This window comes from Streptopelia decaocto, assembly GCF_964273445.1.
Source record: "Streptopelia decaocto genome assembly, chromosome: 10".
Lineage (NCBI taxonomy): Eukaryota > Metazoa > Chordata > Aves > Columbiformes > Columbidae > Streptopelia > Streptopelia decaocto.
In genome coordinates this window covers 1299336-1322033 of record NC_138665.1, presented here as the reverse complement: position 1 = coordinate 1322033, position 22698 = coordinate 1299336, and the positions used below count along the sequence as shown (strand labels likewise).

At 50.1% G+C, this 22698-nt stretch overlaps 1 protein-coding gene across 3 annotated transcripts in view; it reads right to left on the bottom strand.

Annotated features, from left to right (window-relative positions):
- The window catches only part of LOC309444297 (brain-specific homeobox/POU domain protein 3), a gene marked incomplete at both ends in the record, with an annotated part of 44674 nt that extends 22328 nt beyond the window's left edge, over positions 1 to 22346 (bottom strand). The window contains 3 exons of one of the 3 annotated variants that reach the window (XM_082061994.1): positions 19226 to 19972; positions 20438 to 21054; positions 22267 to 22346. In XM_082061994.1, the coding sequence (XP_081918120.1) occupies positions 19226 to 19240 (15 nt within the window). Of the gene's footprint in view, positions 1 to 5056; positions 5259 to 19225; positions 19973 to 20437; positions 21055 to 22266 lie in introns of those variants that run through there. The other 2 variants (XM_082061991.1, XM_082061992.1) reach the window with 2 other exon arrangements.
- Between the last annotated feature and the right edge of the window lie 352 nt (positions 22347 to 22698).

Below are 22698 nucleotides of genomic sequence, written 5' to 3'. Positions count from 1 at the left end.
GGCCACGTGGAAAACAAGTCTTGGAGGTGGAGCCAGAGGATGGGAGAGGACAGCTGGGTGGTGGTGGAGCCTACGAGCCCCACCAGGCTCCCCTGGGAACAGGGAGAGAAGAGCAAGAGGTCTATTTTTGTTAGATCCTTGGGGATCAACCAGTGGTTAAAAGTGGGCATTTCTCCATAGACTTGTTGATCTAGAGACTGTTGATCTCCCCAGTATTTTGGATCTCCAGAGGCACTTAAATCTTGCAAAGGTGGATATTCTGCTGGTGTTTCCATCTTCTCCTGCTCCACATCCCGGCATCCAGCGGAAAGAGAGAGGGGGGAAACTGGAAGGTGAAATATGCACCGATGAGGCCCAAAGCTTGGGCCTCATAAACTGGGAAGCAATGAGATGCTCTTCCACTGGCGGGGCTGCCTCCTGCACAGAGGTCTGTTGCTTTCTTATGTCTTTGCCACTTGGGACAGTCAGTCCTACAGGTGCATTGGTGAGAAACACAGCCACGCAGGAACTTGAACTTCTGTTTGATGGAAAAGGCTAAGACTGGGGTTTCTGGTAAAAGATGGTATTTGGAGAAAGGGAGAGGGACAGACTGGCTTGACGTTTGGGTTGAGTGGGATATTCCAATTTGATAGCACTATAAAGGATGTGGTTTTACTGGGCTTTTTAAAAACGGAAGAAAAATTTAAAAGCAAAGTAAGTTTAATGAATTGGAACAAAGTTGATGCAGAAACAAAATAAAAATATTATATTCTAACTGTAATAAAACAGAAATTCATTGCCATCAGCTCTGCTCATTTTCATTTGTCTGTTTGTTTCCAAACTGAAATTTAATCCAAACAGATTTATCCCACCAACCCTGAATTCAGTTTCAGTGTCAACAAAACAACATTTCCCCACACAAGACACAACCCAGGGGGCTTATTTTTCCCCGAGGAACAGTGCAGAAATATTTCCTTTCGCTCTATCCTGAGCATTTCTCATTCACTGAATGTCTCCGGGTCCTCGATGCTGACAGCCAGGAGATGCGAATGACGCCCTGAACAAAGAGCCACGGCCAAGAGCCTGCTCGCTGCTCCCTCCTCCCGGCTCTCCCAGACCCAGAGCCTCTCGAGACTGAGGTTTATCCCGCTGATCGACTTTTTGCCCCTCATCTCCTGGGCGGTCTGGGAGGTCAGACCCTTCTCCCACGGTCTGACCCGGTGAGAGGTTCCCCTCGTTTCGGCGACGTGCGCGGGAAGATGCTGGTCTCGCCTGCCCATCCCTCTGATGGGAATTCGTGGGACGGGTTTTGCTCAGGCTATATAAAGCATTGCTGGAGCCAGGTACCTCCGGGTGGTTTCCGCCAGCCTTCTGTTCGCATCCTGATAACTCCAGCGGGTGATTTACAGCATCATCCCCCTGCACAGGCACTTACTGGGGCCCACATTGCCCGAGCAGGCGCGAGGCCGGGTCGGCTCAGCTCCACACGCCAACATATACAGTAGCGTGCAGCGGCTGAATAATAGATGGCTGGTGCTTTGTGAAGGTCCTGTAACCTGATCTCCATCGCAGGGACACATGGACAGAAATGGAACGGGGAAGCCGCCTGATAATGTAAGCCACGGCCACCCGATACACATCCCTCGAGCACGATCTGGTGCCCAGCCAATAGATGTCTATTGGGGAGGAAACGAGAGCCTGGTTTCTTAGGGACCGGCTGACACTCGCCTCCCCCCTCCAGCTCTGAAAGCGCAATAGGCGATGGGCAGATGCTGCAGCAAGGACCCCCTTGCACCCTGCCCTTCCTGCCCCCCCCAGCAGTGGTCTCCATGCTCTCCAGCTGGAAGGCGATGGGCTTCCCCGCAGCAGCGTGGCCCACCCCACTGTCCTCGGCATCCTTCTGGGGAATTAGGCACCCAAACCTCCACGGAGCAGCCGTGACCACATCCAGAGTGGTCTTGCTCCTGCTGGAGCGTTTCACTGGCCCTTGCCTGCTTAGCATCCCTATGTCCAGTCTTTTCCAAGGAGAGGACACAGGAAGGCTTGCTACAAAAAAAAAACCCAAAACACCTCCTTTCCAAAGCTTTCAGAAAGCCACCTATATCATTTCGGCTTTGCACTGCCTAATAAAATCAGGCACAGGTGTTCTGCAGCCAGCTTTTAGCAGCAAGGAATTCACTGGTGCTGCTTTGTTCTTTTAGTAGACCCCGAAGTCCCAAGCAAGCTCTTCTCCCTCCTCCCCGCACAGACAGAGGCAGATGTGTGTGTGACACAGCACTCTCCATGCTACCGCAAACCTGCTCCCTGCACCCTGCAGTCCAGGTCCCCTGGGAAGAAGAATGAGAGGTTCAGAAAAGGCTCGTTCCCAAGAACTGCAGTTGCAGAAGGTCCCTGTTCCTCTCCCCAGGTGCCCAGGCACTGCCAAAGGCTGCAGACAGCTGGGAAAAGCCACGGATCATCAGACCCTTGGCAAGGTGAGTCTGCTGGCTGCCAGAGGGTGAAAGAGCCCAGCTGAGCATCCAGTGGAAGGGGTCGCAAGTCCCAGCCCTACTGGTACCTGCTGCCTCTTAAGCTCCTCAGGTCATGGGGCTGAACAACCCATTCCCACCCCACTACAGTGTGTTCTCATCCACCAGCTGTGCAATGGGAAGAGAAAACACTCGCAGGAGCAGCTCTCCATAGCCCATATGGGACTCTGCCAGGCTGCAAATCCCAGGGGGGCAAAAACAGCCTTGAAGTTTCCATTTCTTTGGTAATCTTATCCTCCATACAGACACCTCCTAGTCCTTTTGCCTCCCCCTTTGCCTTTTCCCTTGTTGCAGACATCTTGTTTTCTTTGTGGTTCTGCACCACCACTGCACGGTCATGGCATGACTGCTGGTATTGCACCCTCTGCAAAAAGCAACACATGCTGCAAGGGATCCATGCAAGACTGGGATGCTCTCAAACATAACAGCAATGGGAGTTATAGCAGCACAGCAAGGATGGATGGGGCAACCTGCCAAGGGACGCTGTCCTGTCCCCGCTGCAGTGGTGACCCCGCCTGTGGGCAGTGGGGTGACTGGGCCATGGGTGGCCATGCATGCCCATGTCTTGTGCTGCGTGCTGCTCACAGCCAGCAGCTGCTGCAAGAGCGGCTTCCGGAGCAGGAGATGCTCACCTTCAAACCCAGAGGGAGGGTGGTTTAGTGAGGTTGGAATAAAAATCAGTGCAGGTAGCTGGGAGGGGAAGAAAGGGGTCATCTCCCCCAGGAGATGGGGGGAGAACCAGCAAGGGGGTTCAATGACAGCAGTCACTGCTCCTGTCTGTGGTTTGTCTCGCTAAATCCCAGCCCAGCCCTGAGTCCTCCCTGCCAGCACTTTAACTCAGAAGCCTGTTGCAAGCCCATTGCAGGGAAAGCTACAGCTGGACCCAACACACACTGGAAGCTGCTGCACTCCTGCCTGCCTCAACCACACGGATTTCCATCTGCCGCCTCGCTCGGGGGCTGTACCACTACCTGCCATGCTCACCATATTGCTGGCAATTTCCAGCTGGGTGTAATCACCGTGTAGAGCTATTCTCCCATCCCCAAGCCTGACAGCCGGCAGCTTGCACGCCTCAGCCGCAGCTTGAAAAGCCTTGGCGAGGCAGGTTTGCTGCAGGCGGTGACGGGCGCCGCTCCCAGCACACACGCAACACCCGTCCCAGCCCCGGCTGCAGGCAACACAGTCCAGCGCCAGATGCGGGGCGGGATGCGGCGTGTGGGGCACCGCCGCGGCGTGGGGCCCGTGGGGTCACCGGAGCCGGCGTCAGCTGTCAGGCAGAGCCACCCGCTGCAATTACCCACCCGGGCTGCTCGTGGCCGGAGGGCACACGCAGACGGCGGGGATGGGGATGGGGATGGGGATGGGGATGGGGATGGGGATGGGGATGGGGATGGGGATGGGGATGAAACGGGGCCGGGGGAATGCGAGGGGTGAAAGCGTAGCTGGAGATCAAGTTTTTTTGGTGGGTTGTTGCGGTGGGGAGGCATTGCCCAGCTCCTGCTCATGCTGAAAATGCAGCTCCTGCCCCAGCCTGTGTGAACAGGTACAGAGAAACCCACTGAGTCACATCAGGAAAAATTCAGTTTAGATACATAAGATGGCTAGATTTTAATGTTTTTTTTTCTGTCACCTGGGGAAAAATATGTATATATATTCCTATTACAAGAGTGCCTTGTGCTATTTCTGGACAAAATATATTCCATTTGGCAGTTATTTGGACTTAATCTTTAACCTGTTTTCAGCTTGTCATTTCCCAGTTTAGGACTATTTAAGAACCAGCTCACCAAAGAAACAGACTAACAAAAACACAACCAACAAACCGAAAACAACAACAACAAACCTCTCCCCCCCGCCCCTCCCAAATCAATGCTGCTTAACAGTTTCAGATAATTTCCCTACTTTTTCCTTCTCTTTCAATTTGACTTGTGTTTCATGAATGAACTTCAGTTATTTTCAGGTAAACACATTAAGGAAAGCCAAAGCTTTGCATAGCACAGGCTTGGAGACGAAAAAGAAAGGAAAACGCGTTTTGAAGTGCGATTCATTGTGGTTTATTCCAATAAAAAATTCCAAAATATTCTGTAAAATACATAGATATGTTTGGTTTTGCGTTTTTATCAAAAGGCTCATTGAAGTTGATTATTTCTTGAGCTGAAGTAGGAAATTTCTTGTAGACCTCATTTTTCATGCTCAGAAAGAAAACCCCCAAAACCTCCTTACTCTTTGTGGCTCTGGAGTGAAATCTTGAAAGCTGAATCTAGGTAGCCTAAGGGATTAAAGATCTGGTTTTCCACCTCTGTTTGCCATCTGAACAGCCCATCTTCAGGCAGGTGGCAGCTAAGAGGGGAGGTGAGAAAGCAAATACACACAGAACAGCATCCTGTGGACCACCCTGGTGGAGCTGGTGATCATGGTGGGAGATTCTCCCAAGGGGTCTCAGATGCCACTGGGGCACTGACGTGGGGTCACACGGTGGCTTTGGTTCTCCTCCCTGCCTCATGGCCACTTCTCCCAGTGACCCAACAGGTTAATACTGTTCCCACGCTCACCTGCCCTTTACTATGTGCTGTCCCCGGCTGTCTGTGCCTGTTTTCTGCTTCTTGCCCATCGGCTTTGCAGGGCAACATCAGCCTTTTCATTGATTTACCTCTGGTCCCATCAGGCTTCATCCAGTGTCATCAGGGTGGCTGGTCACACACAGGGCTGGAAAGTGGGGTTCACCTGTGAGCAATCAGATGTAGCAAAGAAGGGGTTAAAAAGAGGGGCTGGGAAGAAAGCTGAGCAAATAGGCATGGCTCATGAGGTGTCTGCTAGTCTGGAAACACAAAATTTGTACTGAAGGTACAATTTGGTGGTGGAGGAGGTCACAGCCTTGCAGAGATCTGTGGGTTGGGTGCACGCAAGCTGCACGATGTGTCCCCTGGGTCCCCACCGCCACTGGGCTCCCCGAAGGTGAGAAGTGACAATCCAAGTGCAAGCAAGGCCGTAGCCAGTTGTCCATCACTGGGAGAGAGGAGGAGGAGGAGGGGAGAACAGAGCTGTGTCCTCTCATGGGGAGGATTCCCAGGACACCCTTCATTGTCCACACGCTGCTCCCAGCTGCTCCCCTACCCGCCACCAGCCCATCTCCATAACGTGAGCTGACACAGCTCCTGCGGGAAGACGTGGGATTGAAAACCCTCCCTTCAAACCCTCTAATTGGAGTTAACTTTTGCCCTGAGAGTGACTCCATTATCAGGGGACCCCCGTGGAGGGGCAGGGGTAAATTAGGGTTTGATGGGACCAGACAAAAGTCATTTTCCAAGACTCCCCCACCAGACTTTCACCTGTCCTTTCCCCTCCCACTATCCTCTTTCCTCCCCTCCTGATCAGCTGCTCTCTGACTGGTAAAATGTTTACACAGATCAATTAGAGACACATTTATCTGACATATGGCTTCTCCAAGTCCATCGCCTTGACTGATACAGCCAGAGGGAATAAAAGACCTGGGCTGGAGCCCCTGTGTCCCACCCTTGTGGACACCAACAGTTTTTAATGACTCTTTAAATCAGTTCTGTCTGAGGGGTATGGGCCAAAGCCATTATCCTCTGACATTTATGACCAGGATTCGCTGACTGCTCTGTCCCTATGGCTTCTGCAAGACTCCTGGTTTTACCCATCAGGAAACTGGTAATTCTTCTCTTCCCCAAACACCAGCCACTGCAGCTGGGCTGTGAGATCTCACCCTGCCCAGTCTGGAAACAGCAGCAAACAGCAGGGACCACTGTGAAGAAAGGAGATGGAGGGAATGATTTTCCCATCTCTTTGGTGGTTTCTTCTCCCTTTGCTTCACCTGCCTCCACTCCACGCAGACAAGACCCAGCAGTCTTCAGAGCTGGTCCTCATCTGTACAGATTAACAGACTGTCATCGGAGCAGAAAGCTGCTCCAGCAACACACCGGCTAAAGCAAGCCTCAATAAGCAGGTAAAGTTCCTTTAAACACTGAGCTGATGCATCACAGAGGATCTTCTGCCTCCCCTGTGTCCATCTGATTTTGCTCTCCATTAATGTGTCAGCTAATGAAATGTCAAGAATAATTATTTAAATGCTTCCATGGACTCCTCCAGAGCAACTGATGCAACAGGAGCAGGTGCTCAGGCACTGCGAGAACTGTGACCGGTGAGCTGGGTGACACAGGGATGGTGGCCAGGCAGGGCAAGAGGGGAGGTGGGAGCAGGCAGACTGGGGGGGCTGGAGCAGGAAAATGTAGAGACCATTGCATTTTGGCCACCATGCTGTCTGTGGGGTTTGATGAAAATCATAAGTTTTACAGCTTGTTCTAAATATGTACTCTGTATGCCACAAAATCCTGCAGCCTGCCTGGGTTTGGCTCCACGTAGATGAGGTACGCTCCTGTCCCACCATCCGCTGGTGATGTTCCCCACGTCCAGCTTTATCAGGGTGAGGGGACATAATGAACCTGTAGTCATTCATCGCTCTGTGGAGTAGCACAAAGTGGGAATGGAGACGCTACAATGATACAGAGACAGGGAACAGTGTTTCAGCCTGAATTCAGGCTGGATGCAGTTTCCAAGGCTCCCATTTGAATTATACATTTTCTGTTTTCTCCCGTTGATGTTTGCTCCAAGTGCCCTGCAACCCTGTGTTAGACTCAGCCCATGTCAAGCTCAGCTGTGCTCTGGATCGGGTCCTCCCTGTGTCACCTGGCTGTGGCCATGCATCCTACTGCCACCGTCCCCGTGCAGCTGGAGAAGTGAGGCAAACCCTCATATCACACTCTGCCCCTCCAACACTGCTGTCTGACTGGTCCAGTTTGGCAGAAATGGCAAGATGCAGAACATTTCACTCCCTCTGCTCTGTCCCTCCCCTGTCACACAACTCAGCATTTACAACTTCAGCCACAGCCTCTCGCTCTTGCTGGGAAAGCTGAGCCTTCCCCAGTGATCTCCACTGATGAAAACTTCTTCTACTGGGCAAGCGAAACTCCTGGGATGCAATGGAGTGGTCCTAAACCCACACCCCATCAGTCCTTCCATGAAGATTTCCCTCTGGAGATACAGAAACACAGAGAGTAACAGAGCACCCATGCCACCTCTACCATCCTCAGATGTCCGGGGACACCATGCAGATTTCTGCACCCAGACAGCATTTGGGTCCAAGCAGGGCTCCTTATTCTGCCCTTCGGTGTCTTGGGGACAGGGAAGGGGAAGCCACTTTCGGAGGCCATGGCTCTGGGGCTGCAGCTGCTGATGCATCGCCCCATCTAGTGGCAAACGGTGGCTGGAGGGATCTTTGCAGCCCCGTTAATGCTGGAGAGATCAATGAATGGTTGCCCCTCGCTGAGTATTTTTAGTGTGCAAATGTTTCATGCTGTAATATATATCCTCTGGTTGAGGCTGAGCATATCTCCATTTCCTTCCAGCATTACGAGGATGCCGCTGCAGCCAGACTGACGAGAGACTGGTTTCAATTATAACACGAGGAACCACATGTACAGGGCTGGTCCGTAATATGCTGCTGTGTGGAGAGGTGGGTGCTCTAGTAGTTCCAGTAAAGGTACAACGGTTTAAGTGGAAATGACTGGTATTGATCTTGGCAGGCAGATACCAGCAGAAGTAAAAATAAGCTGCTCTCAATTAACCTGCATTGATCTGAATTAAAAGAAAAATGGATCAGCCCTAAATAAAATACTAGCCTCTCAAGTCAGAGAGACTAGTGGTGGGTGGCTTTTTAGCAGAAACAGGTGTTTGACTTGAGAAAGGAAATGCCTGGTTTTAAAGTGCAGTTCTGGTTAGAAAAGCAGTGGTACAAGACTGGATGTTCCTCATATTTTTCCCCTCTGTGGATGAGTTCTGTATTATGGGGCCCTTGGTTTGCAGATACAAAGAGCTGTTTTCGAGAAGCCAGTCTCCACGAGTCCACTAGGAACTTGTCCCACAGCAGTACCAGCTGCAAGAGACTGGAAAATAGCCATGGATGAATAGATCAGAGTTACTCAGCCTTGGCAGTCTGTGGGCCCTCTGCAGTGGTCAGTAGAGCAGGACCCAGAAAGAAGCCAGTAGAGCAGGAACAGACCTTCTTCCCCAAAGGCAAGGGAGTTTTTTAAGTAAGAAAGGTGGAGAGACAGTAGAAAAGACAAGCCCAAGTCCTGCCTCAATCTCTCAAGGTGATGCGTTGACTGCCATGAGGCCAGAAAGCAATCGAGCTGTCGAGCTCTGTGCTAGACACTTCATCCTGTTCTCCTGACTCTCAGGCTCTGTGTCAACGCTAAAAGCTCGTTTGCATCAGTCTAATCAGAGAACTGGCTTGAAGGCAAAGCTGACACAAGAGTTGTGATAAACAACATTATCTTCCCTCGTGGAGTATATGACACACAACATAGCAATTCCTGGAGGGCTATGAGCTGCCGACAGACACAGTCCCTGCTCTATTCCAGGGCCACTAGGTACAGAGGGGAAAGGAGCAAGGATGGAGTCAAGACTTTGGATAGAAGGGAATTCTCCACTGCAGCTTCCTGCTCTGGGCTTGAGCTCATCTGCAATTTGAACCTTCCAGCTTTTCCCATAGAGGAGCTAATCCAGGGAGCAGATGACAGTGGGAAGCGATGCAGAGACCCTCTTCAGCGGAGATGGGCTGTTGTATCTGAACCTTCTCTAACTCATCTCCTTGGGTTTAAACAGACCACATCACCTGCACAGGAACTGGTGAAAGTGCTCAGCACTAATTCTTGAAAGGTTTCCCTTGGATGGTGAAAAGGAGAAGGTGTCTCTGTCCCACAGCTCACACGCTGTCTTCATACCCTGACTGTCCAAGGCTGTGACTTCTGCTGGACCTTCTTTTTCAGGTCCATGTTCTCTCTCATTTCTCAAAGCAGAATTTAACTTCATCTCCTGACCCATAAGCTCCACCACAATAACTCCTCATAGCAGTCACAGGGATATTAACCATGATAGCTCCTCCCTAGGCAGAATACAGCCTAATAAACTAAGATTCTGACCTTCCCTCCATTCTTGCTGTCTAGCTCTGCCTATAGCTGTCACCAGTCTTGAAGAACAACCACCCTAGGGGGTAGAAACAGGATTGTCTCTAGTAAGAAATATAAATTGGAAAAAGTCCAGAGATATAGATCTACAAAAAAAAAAAGGCAATGACACAAAAGACAAGACCGGAGAAGAGACACATTTATACACTTAAATATGTAAGGTCTTCCTGCAAGGAGAGAGGCAACAGTCCTTGGTGGACAGGACGAGAAGTCATGGATTTAAATAGCAGCCAGGAGCACTGAGGTTTGACAGTTTCTCTTTGGCACAGGTTGGGAAACTGAGGCCTGGGGAAGGAGCTGCAGAGAAGGAAAGAGTGGAGAAACCGGAACATATTCCCCAGAGTTCACAACTCCTTGTCTCCTGCTGTGAGCTCTGGAAGAGACCTGTCTAATGTGCACTAATGAACCTGCCGCCCAAGGGGCTCAGAGAATGATCTGAGCTGGTCTCCCAGGAAAGCAGAAGAGGGATTTGTGGTGAGGAGAAAAGCTGGCATTGCCCCCATGCAGATGGATTTGTGTGCCAAGACTCTGCCTGGGGGAGTGTGAAGTGTCTGCTCGCCCAGCTCTCCCCAGCAGGATTTGTAAATGGAGAATAATGCAACCTCAGGCATTAAAAAGGGAGACACTGAAAGAGCTTCAAGATCCCTCGGTGGGCAGAGCACCCAGACTCTGGAAGACTGAAACCTGGACATACTGACTTTCCAAAATGATCTGTCTTTGCAAGGAAATTCACAGCTGCCTGAACCTGAAATACTCTTTTCCCATCTCCCCAAGCTCCTTTGCTCCCCTGTAACCTGCAATCTTACCCACCCTTCTTCTGCTGCCACCTCTTTTTACTAACTTGGTCACAGTAGGTTTGTCTCTCTTCTAATTTCATCTAACGATGCTGAATACATCTCATGGAGAGATTCAGACTCAGCTTCAGGTGAGCACCCACCATGCCTGGCTTTGAATGAGAGCTCTTCCCATGCTGATGGTGGTTTATCTGTGATTAGTGCCCTCAAAAGACCTCTAGAGTGAATTCAGGACAGCCCTTCGGGAGTACATTTGGTTGACAGCAGCGGAACATGAGTCAGCAGAGTGCCCAGGTGACCAAGAAAGCCCCCAGCATCCTGGCTTGTATCAGCACTGGTGTGGCCAGCAGGACCAGGGCAGTGACCGTCACCCTGTACTGGGCACAGGTGAGGCCAAACCTCAAATCCTGGGGTCTGGCATCAGTTTTGGGCCCCTCATGACAAGAAAGCCCTTCAGGTGCTGGAGCGAGTGGAGAGAAGGGAACGGAGCTGGTGAGGGGCTGGAGCACAAGTGTGATGGGAGTGGATGAGGGACCTGGGGGTTCAGCTGGAGAACAGGAGCTGAGGGGAGACCTTCTGATCTCCGAACTGCCTGAAAGGAGCTTGAAGCCAGGGGGTTCGGGCTCTGCTCCCCAGGAATAAGCTACAGGACAAGAGGAAGCGCCGTCAAGTTGCGCCAGGGGATATTTATGTTGGATCTTGGGAACAATTCCTTCCCAGAAAGGGTTGTCAGGCATTGGAACAGGCTGCCCAGGGCAGTGCTGGAGTCGCCATCCCTGGATTTGTTCAAAAGATGCTGAGATGAGGTTCTTAGGGACGTGGTTTAGTGGCGGACTTGGCAGCGTTGGGTTAAATGTTGGACTTGATCTCAAAGGTCTTTCCCAACCAAAATGATTCCATGATTGAGACAGGTCAACAAGGGGGAAGCCAAGGAAGCAGACGACAGGGGAAGTTTTGAACTCCCTCTTTCAGGCAGGACTGACAGCCGGGAACCCCTCAGCCGCTGGAGCAGGAGACTTGTGGGCTGCTCTGCAGGTGAGCGGCAGCGCTGAGCTCTGTCTGTGCTCCCACAGGCCACCCAAGAGCGCCTGGGCATTCCACACAGTCTCAGGCATGACCTTGTGAGCAGTGGTCCAAGTAACCTCCAAGCAGTGGAGCTGGCCCAAGTAATGCAAATCAGCATTGCCCCACAGTGCCCTCGTCTCTGCACTAGAGAGCACTCGGTACCTTGCTGCTGGTTGGGGTTTCCTTGCCTGTGCTGTTCTGCTCCTTCTTCTTTTGCTTTTCCTTGCTCTTCCCAAAATATCCTCACACTTGACTTATCTATCATGCAATCTTTTCAGTCGCACTGCAGACAATGTCCCCAGCTCAGTAATTATGCCAAAAACTGAACCAGAAAGACTCATTCCTGGTTGCTACAGAGAGCTGGAGCTTCCCAGGTATTGGTTGAGGGTCTAGCCTCAGGAATGCCCAGACGGTTATGAGAAAGGAGAGCAGACATCTGCTTCTCTGGTTCTGGAGACCACAAAACCTTTCAGAGTATGTACAATCTCCAGTAAAGGTAGGAGACCAGCAGCTGACCAGGACAACAGGCTGAACGGTGTAGCTCAGTGAGTGCGTGACCTCAAATAGATCACTTCAGCTTCTACAGCTCACCAAAACAATTTCTACTCATGTCTGTTAGTGGGGATGGATGGAGAGGTCTGGAACAAGCAGACCAACCAGGCTTTTTGGAAGAGCAACGGTTGAAACCCAGCAAGCCTTGGAGGAGCCATGCTGGGAGGTGGGAAAACCCAGAGCTTTCATAAGGACTATGAAAGAGCAGCTTCCCAGAGGACTCACTGAAGATCAGGACAGGCTGTAATGCCTGCCTGACCCCAGCCTCCTGTGCCATCCCCACCAGGAGCTCACTGCCTTGTGAGAGAGGAGGGCAAGGATGGGAGATATCAGCAGGGAGTGAAAGTACCATGGGAAATAAACACATTCTGCAAGGGAAACCAAAGGAGTGCAATGAGTCTGAGGCGTCTAACTGAGGCTATGGGACACTGTGTTGCACATGTGCAGCCAAAGTACTCTCAAGCAACAAGTCTGCATGACACTGACCGCTTTTTCTCAAGTAGAGAGACATGAGAAATATTCTGATAGCTCTCCAGAGCACTGGAAAGGTAGGTTGGCAAAAGCAGGTGATGGAACACGTGCAAATCCACTTCTTGGTGTTGACTTGCTAAAAAGTGATTGAAGCAGAAACAAGGATAATGAGGTTTATTTGGAGGAAAAAATTATATATTGAAATGGAAGAAAATTCTCTGAATATCTCGTGACCTGATGGAAAATAAGAACAGCCTCAAGCTTCTTTCTTAAGCCTGAAAATCAGCACTACTTAACCAATGCTAGCAACAGCTGCAGTGCAGTGCACAGCTGGGCTATGGCTGTCTTCCCAGCTCTGCAGCTAAAGGCAGCACATACCAGTACCCAACAAGTTCCACCGACCAGCCAGGTCAGCCTGGCCTGGCCAAGGGCTCACCAAATGAGGCAAACCTTTAACTCCCCAGGCAAGCTGAACCACAGCGCCACTCCCCAGCACACGTCGGCATGGCCAACCAAACCAAACCCCCACCTAGGAATACATGTACATCCTTGCACTCCCCCACCCCATCACTCCTGGAGAAGGAAAGAGCAGACAAACCATTCCTAACCCACACAAGGTAAAGTCTTGAGGCTTTTCTGTTGACACAGGCAGTTTAAGGACCTACTGAGAACTGCACAAAACTTCTGGTCCACACTCAACTTGCTTTCCAGGCAAGTGCCTGTGTGGAGTTATAATATCCACTAGTTGCAAAGAGACACAGAGTCTAACTTGCATCTTGGCGTCTTACTCCCATTGATTTCAGATAGGAGCTAGGTGCCAGAACAGGAGCAAGAAGTGAGTCGAACCACCTGACATAGGGCTGAAATACTACCGCTTCCCCAGATCATTGCTGCCACACCACCCAGTCTGCATCTATTTCAGGCACAATTTGTGTTCCCAAATGTACATTGAATGCTGGGAAAAGAGTGGCCCAACAACCTGGATGTAAGACTGGGACTTGAAGGACCTGGCTTTTTATCCTTGTGTGCAGAGAATAGATGGAGAGCAAGGCTATGAGCAAGTCTCTTTGGAGCTGAATTTGCTTTTGGCAGTAAAACAGTCAGAAGAAAGAATTCCCCAAGCAAATCTACCTGCTGTGCACCCAAACACTTGTGCAAATTTGCCATTTATCCCTATGCAGCCGAACCCAGGAGACCCTACCAGAGAAAGGGAGCAGGTATAAATGTTACTTCCCAGATACAAACACTGCTCCATCCACAGCTCAGACAGCAGCACTGCCCACCCAGGCTCCGGACCGCTGCCTTTTTCCCATGTTGGTTGCTTCGATTTGGGTTCCTGGGCTGGTTTTGGAGGCTTTTTTTTTTTTTTTTTTCTGGAGGGCACATTTATTAGGGAAGCCCTTTAATTTTTCCGTTTTGGAAGAACCCCAAATGGGCTTCCCGGCAAAACTAATGTGCAGGCGCTCGGCATTAAGATCTGAGTAATCCTGGAAGCACAGACCTGATGTCTCTACAGGCAGCAATAAACTTTTCAGCACAATATTGTAACCTCAACTCTTCCTTCTTTAATGGCTTTGCTCCATGCCATTAGCATTGCTGCAGAACTTTCTGTGCATGGCATGTGCACATAGACGCACGCAGGCAGGGTCTCGGGTGTCAGGGCTCAGGTGCAGCCATTTCTCCAGCCTCCTTGGGTCAGGAATGCAGCCTGGAGGGTAACACACACACACAAATCCTTTTTGCCTTTATTATTTTTGCCTTTATTATTTTCAGGATGCAGTGGCTCTGTGCCTGTTTGGGAGCAGAGAAAAAGGATGGGGTAATCCTCTACAGTCCTCTGCTTCAGTGCCACCAGGGTCACACATGGAACAAGACATAGTTTGTCACCCTGGGGTAGATTGGCATATGGCTCAAGCACCAAGTGCACAGAAATCAGACTGGGTGAGGCAGGTCACATAGAGAATGGGATTTGAATGCACAAGACCCAGGCTGTGTTGGGGCATCTGCCGCCATGTCCTTGGTCTTGACCCCAGTACAAGAAACTCTCATGCATCTCCTCCAGGCAGCGGGACCACCTCAGCTGCCCAAAGCAGGGGCTGGGGGAGAGCATGAAAGGGGTCCACAAGCTAAACCAAGGACTGAGGATCATGGGTGAGCTCCCTGGGGTTCTTGAGGGCTGGGTGCATGGCAGGTCCCTGCACTAACATCTCCTGGCTTCTATGTGTAGCTATCCCTGGCCAGGGACAAGTTTGGAGTCAGAGACAGATGTGGAGGGTCAGCGTGAGTTCAGGAATGCTGAAAGATCTGGCTCAGTTTATGGTAACAGGTTGTCCTGTGCTGACCATCACTCCTTGTCGAAGTGTGGAAGGAGTAGGACAACTGGGAATAGTACCTGGTTGCCTTGTGACAACTGTCACAGCAGCACTGGGGAAGGAGGAGTCCCTTCCAGTTAGAGGGATGAAGGCATGGCCTGGAAAACCAGTTTCCATCCATATTCACAGAGCATTCACAGGGAAGCACCAGACTAATTCCTCGTCTTGGTTTTCTGCTGCTCTACCTACCGGTGGCTGAGAAGACTACAGAAGCAAAAGACTCAGGCTCTGGAGAGCCCTTCATCAGCTCAGCTGACTCCTCCAGACAATTTAAAAGCATTATCAGTTGGCTTGGAAAAAGAGTTAGCAACAGAACCAAGTGCAAATTAATACACAGAGGAAGAAGAGTTTTCTGCCACTCAGCAGCCTGAGCAACCTCAACATGAAGCAACTTCAGCTGGGAAAAGCATGGGGCTGGACCTGCTCTGCTTTTCTCTAATTGCATTACATTACATGAGACTGAGGGAGACTGCTGTCAGCTGGGGGCCAGAGGGAGGTCCAGACCCCCTGCCTTCCAGAGCAAATTGGCACGTGTGACCCTGCAAGAAGGAAGATTTTGAGTGACACTGGGGCTCTGTGTCAGTGGTAGAAGCCTGGGAACCTGCATCAGCAAGTTTCAGCTCTCGGCTCTTTTCCTTCTTCACAAAATTAGAGATGTAACACTTCCCTCTGAAAGCAGACAGAATTTTCTGCCTTCCATCTACAAAAAAATAATATTTTTTTTTTTTTAAAAAGGCAATTTTTCTCCTGGAACCAATTTCCTAGCCCAACTGGCAATGTTTGAGGCTGTGAGAGGCAGAAGGTAATTCCATACGCTTCAGAAAAAGGCCACCAAGCTAAATATCACAGACAAGTATCCATCTAGGGTCACAAAGGGCATCAGGGCTGTCACCTGCATCTTTGGGCCAAGAACTGAGGTGTGCCCTGGCTCCTCCCTCCTGTGCAGGATACATCCCTGTCTCAGCTCTGGTAGCTGTAGCAAAGAAATACAAGCCCAAGAGGCAAGAGGAAGAGAAATACTCAGAGATGGCTTGAAAGTGCTGACTTCCAAAAGCTAGAGAGCCTCCCTTCCTCCTTCCGCTGCCTGCAGGTGAGCTTAGATGACACAACATCCCCACCTGAATTAACCAAGAATAACCACCACTACCCAAGTGCTGCATAACTCTCAGTCCTCCCAGGTGTTTCTTGCCAGCCTGATCTGTGCTAAAACAAAACCTCACTTGAAGTCTTTGAATTCCAGCTTTTCCTCAAACCTTCAGATTCAGGATAAGGAAGACTCTCCCTGGGACTTTCAGCTTGAAGAAGCCTTAGAATAGCCAGCAGTGACATCTTCCAGTACCCCAGCAGTGGCACTGACGGGGTCCCTACTTCAGGTTACAATGATCTCTGCACTGGGACGTGGACAGCAGCTTCCTATGAGCTTCCTGAGTGGCTTCAGGATAGTGGTGCCCTGTGACACAGCCTTGGGTTTATCTCACCCTGAAGCTCAGAGCATCAAAGCGTAATCCAGCTGCATCGCACCAAGGTGAGGGACAGAGTGTGGATCCATGGGCTTGAAGAGAACCTCACAAGAGAGAAGGACATGGTCAAAGAGGACATGAGCTGACACGCTCACGCAGCACTAAGTGCATGAGTCTGTCTCTAGCAAAGTAGGTCACATCAACAAGAGGTTGGCTGAGTGAAACAGGATGCTCTGGTGTTGCATTAACATTACCATTACGAGTCACTTGTTCCTCCTTTGGGGTCCCTCTGCACCAGGCTGCTCCTTCCTCTCATTTGCAAAGTCCTGAAGAAGGAGAAAGGCCCTGGGAAGAGATGCAGAGAGTCTGACCCTCATGATGTGCAGAGAGGGGGGCATTTCCTGGAGATGGAGCCTGCTGCCCGCAAGAGGAGATGGAGCTTCACTGCTGTCAGTTGTGGGAGGCACGAGCAGGAGGAAGCAGGTGCCAGAGTCCTAGAGGAAGCCTCCTAAACCTTGGGACAGTGGGTCTAAGGAGCACCCCTTCCCCTGGACTGAGTACCCCAGCTAGTGGGCAGGCACAGGCAGGGAGAGGCTGATGGACCAACTCTGCTGCACTAGCAGTGCTTAGCATTTAAAGTGCTGTGTTACAGCCACAAAATACAAACTTTAAACATCTACCTGTGTTTTGGGGCCATCACCTGGGCTCTCAGGCAGCTCTTCACAGCACTTACTTCCCAGGACAGGTGCCCAGCCTCTTTTTCTGCACCCACCTTCCAGTGCAGGAGCTCTCCCTTCCTCTTCCACTCTGCTCTTTGCTTCAGCCTCTCTCAGCTGTCAGCCAATGAGGGGGTGGATCCAGATCCTACTTCTGTCAGCCCACCACAGCCTGGAGTCACTGCCCTGGAGAAGGCTCCTGTGTAGATGGACCCTGGGATCTGTGACCACCCGTGGCGGTGGCAGAGACGGGGAGAGCTTTTCTCCAGTCTGGAGGAAGTAAATAAATAAATAAATAAGTCATCCCCAGAGCTCCCCAAAGGTGCCATTAAGGAGCAGAGAGTTAGTGATTAGTGGCAACAGGAAAGGGGGGAAAAATTATAAACAAAGAAGTCATCGTCATGTCCATGGGGAGAACACTTCTAAAAATCCTTTAACAGGGTTCATTAAATATACATGGCCTCAGTGGCTGGCTATACATCCTGATTAGCCCATGACTTCAGCTCCTGCAGTCCAGGGTGTTTCTGCTCCTCACCAAGGAGATAAAAGCAGGTGGTCCGTCACAGTGGCCAGCATGGCCAGCCAGGGCCCTGTGCATTGGCATGGAGCAATCATGACCTCTGGGAGCCCTATGGACCTTCATTCTGATAATATGGCACAGCAGACACAGGCATCAGCTGGTGTCTCGCTGCAGAGTGCAAAACGGGTCCAACCCGTTCGTTCTGGGTGAGAAACAGAATAAGAGAGAAGGAGAAATCAGCAGGACCAGAAAGTCCCTGAAGACCCACTTTCAGGTGTTTCCTTCTGCCTCTGACAGTGACAGTCCTGACGTGGGGCTCAGGTAAGGGGAATCTTTGCAGAGCATCACCCTGGTTTATCCAGGTCTGCTGGAGCACAACCATGTGGCACGGCAGGCTAGACACTGCAGGACGCTGCACAAGTCTTTCCACTGTCACACTCAGCAGGGCCAGGTGACTGGGTTAAAATTCGTGTGCACTCTCTATCCTCCAGTCTCCCTTGCTCTTCTGCTGGAGAACACGCAGCTCACCCACTCATTCAATCAGAGAAGCAGTCCAAGGCCTCTTTCTTTCCCCCCTTCCTTTAATGATATTAATATTTTATTACTTTTCATTGGAAGAAACATGCAAATGAATGTGTGTGGGAAGGCCCTGGAGTCTTCCAATGTTAACAAAACAAGTAAACAAGGATTGTCCTCCTTATGAATGATGTTAACACAATATACAAGTGTTGTTCTACAATCGATAACCTCATAGGAAGCTCGGGTGGCTGGAGGCTCCGTTACTACATTAACTCAGATTGTCATTAAAAGGTTTCTGCTTTGCTGATAAGATTTTTTGTTTCCCCCAAACAATATGAGAATTTCTTTCAAACATTACAGTAAGATCAGAGAAACACAGGGCTGCATAGGAACTCATGGCTTAACTGGATCAATTCCCAGCACCTGGGGAGTTGTCCTAGAAACCCCCAAATACTCCCAAGGGTCTAGGGACATTTTCAGCCCTAAGACTATATTTCAGCACCAAGGCTATAGACTCAAGAAACCAAGCTGTCTGCAATAGTCTTACTGTAACAAGGAAACAAACAGCAGAAGGGTGTGAAACCATCATGAAAAATGTCCTGACATCTCTTGTTGGGAAGGGAGATGAAACCAGGAGACCCTGCATTTGTTGACATGGTTTTCTACTGCCTGAGCTAAAGGAGTTTGCAGCTCTGGAAAGTTCTTACCCAGTTCAGCTGCCTGCAGGAGATGCTCAAATGGGAGATCAGGAAAGACACAAGATACAGATTAAGATTTCATTATAAAGCGTCCAATCCAAAACACCTGGGTGAGAAGGCATGTGAGACTTGTTGTGGTCAGCTTTTAGCTGCTGACCTGAAGATGTGGCCTAATTAAAAACAGAAGTCTCGTGCAATAGAAACCTTCCCAATTCAGGTAAGTCTAAGTCCTACAAATGTCGTATTTGCCAAAAGTAATGATAATTGCTATATTGTCTTTATGGGGTCCATGATGGTCTTGCATAAAAATATGGAAAAATAGGAGCATGACACCAGAAAAGAGAGGAAAACAAAGATAGCACCTGCTTGCAGTAAAATCAAGTTAAACATTACTGAAAACAGGAGATGTAGGTGCAAACTAGCTTAGAAGATTGAGTCCTTCAAGAAAGTTTTCTGGGTTCAATTTCTTTGGCTGTTCAGGATGTAAGCAAAGGTCTGTTACACTAACCATGTAACACAGCATTGTCGATTTTCTTCTATTTTTCTTCTGCTTTTCAAATTCCTTCCAGTTTCAGCCATCACCCGCTGAATCTTGTACATGAGAGGTGGAAATATTGAAGGGGAAATGCTGCTTATGTGGCTCTGTCTAAGATGCAACAGCTGCACAGAGCAAATGGAACGCTCAGGTCCAGCACTGCAGTCGTGACTCCTCATGACAGAGCCAGTCTCTTCCCAGATCCGAGTCCCACGACTCACTCAATCACTTCCATAAACAACTCCCTTTGAAACAGCAGCCTGTTTTTCTCACTGCTCAGCCTGGCCTGGGCCAGTGGGTGGAGTAATTATGTTAATTCTGCCATCAAAATGATTAGCCATTCCATTTCAGCCAAGAAAATGCTGGAAATTGGCTCATGATTTATTCTGCGCTCTTATTTCATCTCAGCCTTTTCACACGGCACTTGGGTCTCCCTGCAGCTCGCTGGCCAATTAGTCGAATCAAAGGAGGCACATAGAAATGCAGGTCTTAAACACAGGCCAGGTCCACATGTTGGCAGGATCTGGATGGATCCATTCCCCAGAGTCTGCAGAAGCGACATCTTCCTTTCCCTGGGGATCCTTCACCAGGCTGGACTTTCCTTCATGTTCAAGAAATCACCTCCATGGGGAACTGGCAGCTCCTAAGTTCATGAGTTTCTCTGTGAAGCGGAGAATCTCTGACTCAGTCCAAAGATGAAAGAGATTTGTCTTTCACAACCTAAAATAGTGATGAAACTGCTCAAATAGAAAACTCCACTCCCAACTGGAGACAACCAATGGTGACTGAGGCTGGAAGGGGCCAAGCTCCCCCACCCACCCCTGCTCCCAGCCCTGCTGGATTCCTCACCATGACAAGAACATTTTTCTCTCATCTGCTTTTGAGTGTCTCCCATGGGATCTCCAGTGCTTTCCTGGGTAATCTACCATGGCCTGACACATTTCTCTGTCAAGAGGTTTCCCTGGGCATTTCATTTTAAATTAAAAGCCCCACTCTTCTTTGTTGCATTCCCTTTATGCCTTGACATGTCCTCTCCCTCCCTGCATACCCATTTTGCTGAGAAAAAAATTGATGTATCATCCATTTGGAGCATTGCATACCTGGTCCTTTCACCCTGCCCATCATCTTTCCCTGGTCTTGATTTTTATGCTGCTGCTGCATTAGAAGTTTAGACACATTCCATACCTTGAAGCCTGAGAGCTCCATGAAGTGTCCAGAGGTCACAATGAGAGGGTCTTCCTGGAGCTGAGCTGTCTTCTATCTGTCGTGCCCAGAGCATCCGAAGATGCTCTGCTATGTCACCACATCACAGCTCACACATGTGTCATCTCCTGTTCATGACACATCTCCATCCTCATTCTTGTCACCCATGGCACTGTCCCCAGGCACAGACGCTGCCCCTCCAGCACAGCACCACAGGGATGCTGGGCTCATGTGTCTGCTCTTAAGGACACCCCAAGCCCCTTCCCTGCCTGCACAGCCAGGTTATGGGCTGGGACAGGCCCACTCTTCCAGGATGAGCTGAGGCGCCACCACCATGGAGCGATTTGTCTCCTGCTGACCTGTCTCAGGCTGGCTCTTGAAAGCTGCTAAATGGAAGTGACTTCAAAGTTCTCCTGGGGCCACCTCCTCATTTATCTCAATGAGACCGGTGACATCCTGGACTGTGATGCATGAGGCATGCCACCTTGCTCTGCACCGTGACATCTCGGGGTTTTCTGCTTTGCTGCCTCTCCCACGGGATGCCCATCACTGCTGGGGGTGACGGCTTCGGCACTCGGTCCAGCAGGCAGTTATATGTCCTAGAAGAAAACACATTATTTGCACTTTTATTTAAAAATTATATATATATGTAAATAATAATAATAATAATAATAATAATCCATGGACAGTTCTGAATTGCCAATGTCTGCTTTTGAGCTTTCTGGTTTGCTCCTCTGTGGGCTGTCTGTACTAATTCCATAGCCAACAGTGCTTCCCAGCCCCCAAAATGACCTGCAGGGAGGAGGAAGAGTTATCACAGAATCACAGAATCACAGAATGTCAGGGGTTGGAAAGGACCTGGAAAGCTCATCCAGTGCAATCCCCCCATGGAGCAGGAACACCCAGATGAGGTTACACAGGAAGGTGTCCAGGCGGGTTGGAATGTCTGCACAGAAGGAGACTCCACAACCTCCCTGGGCAGCCTGGGCCAGGTGCTGCCACCCTCACCCCCAACAAGTTTCTTCTCATACTTAAGTGGAACCTCCTGTGTTCCAGTTTGCACCCATTGCCCCTTGTCCTGTCACTGGTTGTCACCCAGAAGAGCCTGGCTCCATCCTCCTGACACTCCCCCTTTCCATATTGATCCCCAGGAATGAGTCCCCCCTCAGTCTCCTCTTGTCCAGCTCCAGAGCCCCAGCTCCCTCAGCCTTTCCTCACACGGGAGATGCTCCACTCCCTGCAGCATCTTGGTGGCCGCGCTGGACTCTCTCCAGCAGTTCCCTGTCCTGCTGGAACTGAGGGGCCACAACTGGACACAATATTCCAGGTGTGGTCTCCCCAGGGCAGAGCAGAGGGGCAGCAGAACCTCTCTGACCTACTGACCACCCCCTTCTAATATAACGACTGTTCTGGGGCAAGGAGCAGCCCCAGCAAAGGTCTCCTGACTCCTCACGTGTCACAGCAGTGGCACTCAGGGCTCAGGGACAGGTGGCCCCATGTAGGAACTTTGGGATGGGCATAGGGCTGAAGCCAGATGTTCCAAGGCTCAGACCAGTGCTTTATGCATGAAACTAAGAAAAATACTATCCTATGCCTCAGCAAAACGTCCTGATGATATTCAGTGCCTCTTCCCCACCCTTGTGCTCTGCAAATTATCCAAACAACGTCAAAAACAGATTCAGGTTTTTCAGAAGACCCCCTGGGTGGCAGCACAACAGTCCTGGACTTTCGGAGAGGGGCAGATTAAAGATGTTTTCCTTAATATCTGCTTTTTTGTTAGAGATATCCCCACTCTCAGATTGGAGACTCACCAATAAACCAGGAACAGCCTCTCGCTCTTGATGGATCACCGAGAGATGCATCCCAGCAACCTGAAACCATTCAGAGGAATTTGGAACAGATTTAATTCAAGCTTTTCCCTGCTGTCAGAGCAAGCGGAGTCCTTGCATCGAGCTGCAACCATGCAGATTCAAATTACTTTTAAATTACTCTTGTGAAGCTTTACAGCAGGAAGGTTTCCTCCGAATAGCGGGAGTCATGGGAATTTGGGGGCTGATACGAACAGCAGCGCCTTTCCCAAAGTGAAATACTACAGGCAGGAGAAAATGTGGAGAGAGCAGCATCCCCCGTGCCACAGCCCTGAACTCCTCTGCCCAGCTGCTCTGGAGCCAAGGGCTATAAATTACCTTGAAGTGACTTTTCTCGTAAATGGTTTTAATTTTTGTTTTTATGTTCGGAGAGGG